Source organism: Tachyglossus aculeatus, chromosome 3 (assembly GCF_015852505.1).
Source record: "Tachyglossus aculeatus isolate mTacAcu1 chromosome 3, mTacAcu1.pri, whole genome shotgun sequence".
In the NCBI taxonomy this organism is placed as follows: domain Eukaryota; kingdom Metazoa; phylum Chordata; class Mammalia; order Monotremata; family Tachyglossidae; genus Tachyglossus; species Tachyglossus aculeatus.
Genome location: NC_052068.1, coordinates 10,332,520 through 10,338,519, shown reverse-complemented (window position 1 = coordinate 10,338,519; position 6,000 = coordinate 10,332,520). Strand labels below are relative to the sequence as shown.

General features: G+C 48.5%; 1 protein-coding gene across 1 annotated transcript in view; it reads right to left on the bottom strand.

The window, feature by feature from the left end:
• Positions 1-678: 678 nt before the first annotated feature.
• The window catches only part of ADGRA1 (adhesion G protein-coupled receptor A1), a 732,027-nt gene continuing 726,705 nt past the window's right edge, over positions 679-6,000 (bottom strand). Inside the window, exon 19 of the mRNA XM_038744384.1 lies at positions 679-3,149. Within this exon, the coding sequence (XP_038600312.1) occupies positions 1,946-3,149 (1,204 nt within the window). The 3' untranslated portion in view covers positions 679-1,945. The remainder of the gene's footprint in view (positions 3,150-6,000) is intronic.

The window sequence follows — 6,000 nt, the reverse complement described above, 5'->3', positions numbered from 1 at the left end:
AGGGGCTCAGAGAATAAGCATAATGTAGGAATGGTGACTACTGATTCCCACCAAAAACTTAGCACAATGTTCTGCCCAGAGCAAATGTCAAAATGTTCATTAAACACCATCGATTAATTGACTGATTGATGCTGGTCACCTCTGGAACCTGTTCATTACGCTACTACTTCCTCGCTAATAAAATCTTTTTCTTTTACATAAGGCTAGTTGCAATCATCATCTACCCTCTGAGTCCATTTATTCTGCCCAGGTGCTGGTGGGAAGAGTCAAAGTAAATTCCTCCCTAACTTCTCCCCCTCCTCATTTTTGGGGGAAATAACAAAGGTCATTGCTCCCAGGTGCTCTGGGTTAGAACAGAATGAATGATTGTGACTGAGTGAAAATGATAATAAAAAGAAGAGTGATTATGGTATTCGTTAAGAGCATACTATGTGCCGAGCACTGTTCCAAGCACAGGGGTAGATACCAGGTAATCAGTTTGGACACAGTGCCTGTCCCAGCTGGGGCTCACACTCTTAATCCCCATTTTACAGATCAATCGTATTTATTGAGCGCTTACTGTGTGCAGAGCACTGTACTACGCGCTTGATGAGGTAATGAGGCTGAGAGGTGTGAAGTGACTTGCCTGGGGTCACACAGAAGACATGTGTCAAAGCCAGAATTAGAACCTGGGTCCTTCTGACACCCAGGCCCGTTCTCTATCCACTAGGCCATGCTGTAACTCGAAGACCACATATACATCTGGGATTTATCGGAGGAACGGCATTCCCACGCAATCATAACTATGATGACAACAATAATGTGATGATGTTGGAATTTCAAATAAACACACAGTCATCAATCAGTGCTGCTACAAGACCCCATTCCTCACATGATCACTCAATGCAGAATGTCAAGGTCCTAGTGAAAGATGACTGTAGTCCCCTAAGAGATAATGATAACACTGCATGATGGGAGCAGCGGTGATTGGGAAACAGCCGACAGGAGTGTTCCGAAGGCATATTTTACGAAAGTGTGTCACACTTGTTGAGACAACTGGCAGTCCATGGCAGTGTCACAAAACATGATTGTGCATGCTTGACAGAGATATTAGAGTGGGCCCTTATCAAGACTATCGTATAACCTCGGATGAGGGATCGTGCCACTTTAACTAGTCCAGTGGAGATCGGTGTGGATTCGTAATGCTCTGTGGCAATACCAACAGGGCTTTCGCAGTCTCTTAAAATACTGCTTTTTTTTTTAAACACATTTAACACCAGAAAACATCAGCAAATGAAATATCTGACATGGGGCATGCAGAACACAACTGGTACGATGCTGGAGATGTAACAGAGACATCAATTACTTATTACTTCTCTCCAGCATGGAGGGAGAGACTGTGCATTAAGTGATTTTACAAGCCACACGCTATGGTAAGGACGTTTGAGGCAGTATCACTTTTGGAGGTCTAAAAATTGATCACAGTTGTTTTAAAAAATCCTGCCCTTTATTTCTATGGCTGTTGCTTTTGCATATTAAACCACGCCCTACTGAAATTGGCTCGCTCAAAAAAAAAATTGAGAAGCAGAGATCAGCATGTTCACAGGTGAAAAGAAAAAAACAAAAGTTTTCATGTCTTGGAGGATTTTTTTCAATGAAGCAGTGGTTTAAAAGGAAATGCCTGTCTGCCTAAATACCATTCTGGGTGACCAAAAGACATTGTCTCAGAGTCAGTTGTGTAGGTTGATTTTCCAAACCTCTCTCAGGTTTCCAAACCTTTCGCACATGAACGAGCAAAGAAACAGACAGACACTTCACATTCTGGATACTGTTGCCACGTCTCTTCGGTAGGCCTCCTTCTCAGCAGAGAGAAAGCTGGAAAAGGTTGCCGTCGTACAGATCTCTCGGATTGATCTTCCCCGGTTTCGAAGACAAGCCTGGCGGAGGGCGGGCCCGGGTCGCAGCCCTACACGGTAGTTTCGTTTTTCCAGGGGCCGGTTTTGATATTCCCCGTCCCATCCGAGCCATACACGAGGGCCTCGTGCAGCAGCTTGCCCTGGAGGATCCCGTCGCGCCCCGCGGGCCCGAAGCGCAGAGGCCGGCTCCGGGCCTGCATCTCTAAGTGAGGTCCCGGGGTCCCGTCGGCCGAGCCAGCCCCTCTGTAGAGCCCCACGGGGCTGGTGTCACCGCTCTCGGGCTGGCTGGTGGTGGCGAGGGGCCGGTAAGGGTCTCCCGGGGCGCGTCCGTCTCGGGGGCTGTCGGCACACGAGCTGCGGAGGCTGCCGTCCAGGCTGGAGGGGATGTGGTAAGCATACGAGGCCCGGGGGCAGCTCAGGTAGCGTGCTTTGTTTCGGCTCTTGGGGCACCTGCTCAGGGCCGGGGTGGGCCCAAAGCCGCCCTCGCCGGGCACATGGCCACGAGCCCCATCGTGGTCTGCGTCGTCCTCGTCGTCGTCCTCGTCGTCCTCGTCGTCGACCCCCATCAGCTGCTCGCAGCGCGCCTTGGCGCAGCAGGGCGTCACAGGTGACAGGCAGTTGACGGGGTGGCTCTGGACGGCCTGGAGGTTGGTCAGTTTGCAGGAACCCAGGGCCGGGTGGCCCAGGGCAGCGGGCTCGGCCGGGCCGGGCCGGAGGGCCTCCCCGTTGACGGCAGCCTTGGGGTAGGGGGCGCCCGGCGGGGCGAGGGCTGGAGCGTCTCTCCGGGAAGGGCAGCAGGCCCACCAGCAGTGCCACACGTCGTCCCTTTTGGCGCAGTGGTGGATGAGGACGAAGAGGCCCAGCGTGACGCAGAAGGCCCCGTAGAGGCAGCTGAAGACCAGGTCCAGGAAGTGGCCCTGGGACACGGCCAGAGCCCCGAAGGTCCAGGTGGCGGCAAACAGGAAGAGGGTGAACGCCGCCGCCCGCAGCTGGGCCTTGAACGAGTGCTCGTTTTCCAGAAGCGACGAGGGGGCCGAGGGGCCAGGCCGAGGGGCCGGCGGGAGGCTGGGCCCTGCTTCGGCTAGCCCGCCTGGCCTCTGCCGCTCTTCGGGATGCTCCTTCAGTTCGTACTTGCGCTCCGGGTGGCGTCTCAACTGGACATAGGTGCAGAGGAAGTAGACACAGGTGACCAGCACGATGAAGGCCACGGGCCCGTAGAAGGCCCCCAGGCTCGGCTCCCAGGCCATCCAGCAGCTGTGGGGGGGACCAAAGGGCAAAAATGTCTCAACACTGCCCAGAAAACAATCATTCGGTCGATCGATCAATCGTTCCCCCTCCCAGCCCCAAAGCACCTACGTCCGTATCCATAGTTTATTTATTTCTATCCGTATCTGTCTCTCCACCTCTAGTACTTAGTATACCGTTTGGCAGAGAGCAAGACTTTAACAAACACCATAATAATTATTACTAGACAAGAGGAGGAGGGTAGAGAAGGATGGATGTGGAGTGACAGAAGAGAAGGAGAGGCCAGATGCTGGTGAGGAAACAGGACAGGAGGAGGCAAAAAGAGTTAGACTCCAACTCCTAGGGCTGGCAGACTACACAAACTGTCATGCCAAGTAACGGTTTACTTTCAGTGAAGGAGTCAAAATCTAAACTTACAGTAGAAGTCTAGAAGCTTAAAAAAAGTCATTGCGTTCAGTAAATGCCATGGGTTGATTTTCTTTTTCTAGTATTTGTTAAGCACTTACTATGTATCAGGTACTCTATTCATTCATTCAATCATATTTATTGAGCACTCACTGTGTGCACAGCACTGTACTAAGTGCTTGGGAAGTACAAATTGTCAACATATAGAGAAGCTCCCTACCCAATAATGGGCTCATAGTCTAAGCGCTGGGGTGGAGACTAGCTAATCAGATTGGATTCAATGCCTGTCCCGCATGGGGCTCACAGTCTTAATCCCCATTTTACAGATATTGTAACTGAGGCACAGAGAAGTTAAGTGACTTGCCCAAGGTCCCACAGCAGACAAATAGCAGAGCTAGAATTCAACCCCAGCTGACTCCCAGGCCCGTGCTCTTTCCACTAGGCCATGCTGCTTCTCTAATTGATTCACTGATTGTCCAGACTGCTGTGAGATTTAGATTTAGTCTGGGTGTCCCACATGGGACAAGGACTGGGTCTCATCTGAATATAGCTGTATGAATTAATAAGTATGGTACTTGTTAAGTGCTTATTTGTGCCAAGCACTGTTCTAAGCACTGGGGTAGATACAAGAAGATACTAGATACTAGAGAAGCAGCATGGCTCAGTGGAAAGAGCCAGGGCTTTGGAGTCAGAGGTCATGGGTTCAAATCCCGGCTCTGACAACTGTCCGCTGTGTGACTTTGGGCAAGTCACTTAACTTCTCTGTGCCTCAGTTACCTCATCTGTAAAATGGGGATTAAGACTGTGAGCCCAGTGTCCTGGTGGGACAACCTGATCACCTTGTAACCTCCCAAGTGCTTAGAACAGTGCTTTGCACATAGTAAGTGCTTAATAAATACCATCATCATTATTATTATGCAAGGTAATCAGGTTGGACACAGTCCCTGTCCCACATGGGGCTCACACTCTTAATCCCCAATTTACAGATGAGGTAACTGAGGCCCAGATAATTAAAGTGACTTGCCCAAGGTCACACAGCAGATACACGGCAGAACCGGGATTAGAGCCCATGACTTCTGACTCCCAGGCCTGTGCTCTATCCACCATGTCATGCTAATTCTCCTTCTGTACCCACCCCAGCATTTAGCACAGTCCTTGCTATTCAGAAAGTGCTTATCAAATACCAAAAAAAAGCCAGTTCAAGTGGCTAAAATAATCCTGATGTGAGATGACTCATTCATTCATTCAATCGTATTTATTGAGCACTTACTGTGTGCAGAGCACTGTACTAAGCACTAGATCTCAGCAGGCGCCAGGTAAATCTTCACCACGGGATTCTACACAATTTATGACTCCTAGTCCTGTCCATCAGATCCTAATCTCCTCAAGGGCAGGGGTATGTATTTTGTTATGGTCTCGCAAATGCTAAGTACAGTAATAATAATAATAATAATGATGGCATTTATTAAGCACTTACTATGTGCAAGAAAGCACTGTTCTAAGCACTTGGGAGGATACAAGGTGATCAGGTTGTCCCACAGGCTTCATCCCCAATTTACAGATGAGGGAACTGAGACCTAAAGAAGTGAAGTGACTGGCCAAAAATCACACAGCTGACAAGCCGCAGAGCCGGGATTTGAACCAATGACCTCTGACTCCAAAGCCTGTGCTCTTTCCACTGAGCCATGTTGCTTCTCAGTACTATGATTATATCATCATCATCGACAATAGTACTTATTGAGCACTTACTGAATGCAGAACACTATAGGAAGCGCTTGGGAGAGTACCGTACAATAGAACTGGTAGAAATGTTCCCTGCCCACAACAAATTTACAGTCTAGAAGGATGCTAAAATAATCCATTTGAAAGGATGAATTAGTGGACGGTCCTTCATTGTACCAGTGCTTGGCACATAGTAAGCGCTAAAGAAATACCACCATTATTATAGCTCTCATTATTATTATTATAATATTATTATTATAGCTCTCTTCCTCCCTTCAAAGCCCTACTGAGAGCTCACCTCCTCCAGGAGGCCTTCCCAGACTGAGCCCCCTTTTTCCTCTCCTCCTCCCCATTGCCCCCTCAGGAGGAAGCTCCTTCCCCTCACCACAGAACTTGCATAAATTTGTACAGATTTATTACTCTATTTATTTTACTTGTACATATTTACTATTCTATTTATTTTGTTAACGATGTGCATATAGCTATAATTCTATTTGTTCTGACGATTTTGATACCTGTCTACATGTTTTGTTTTGTTGCCTGTCTCCCCCTTCTAGGCTGTGAGCCCATTGTTGGGTAGGGACTGTCTCTATATGTTGCCGACTTGTACTTCCCAAGTGCTTAGTACAGTGCTCTGCTCATAGTAAGTGCTCAATAAATATGATTGAATGAATTATTATTATTATTATAAGATCAGGGATTTATACTTGGAATTTATGCTTAGAGAAGCAGC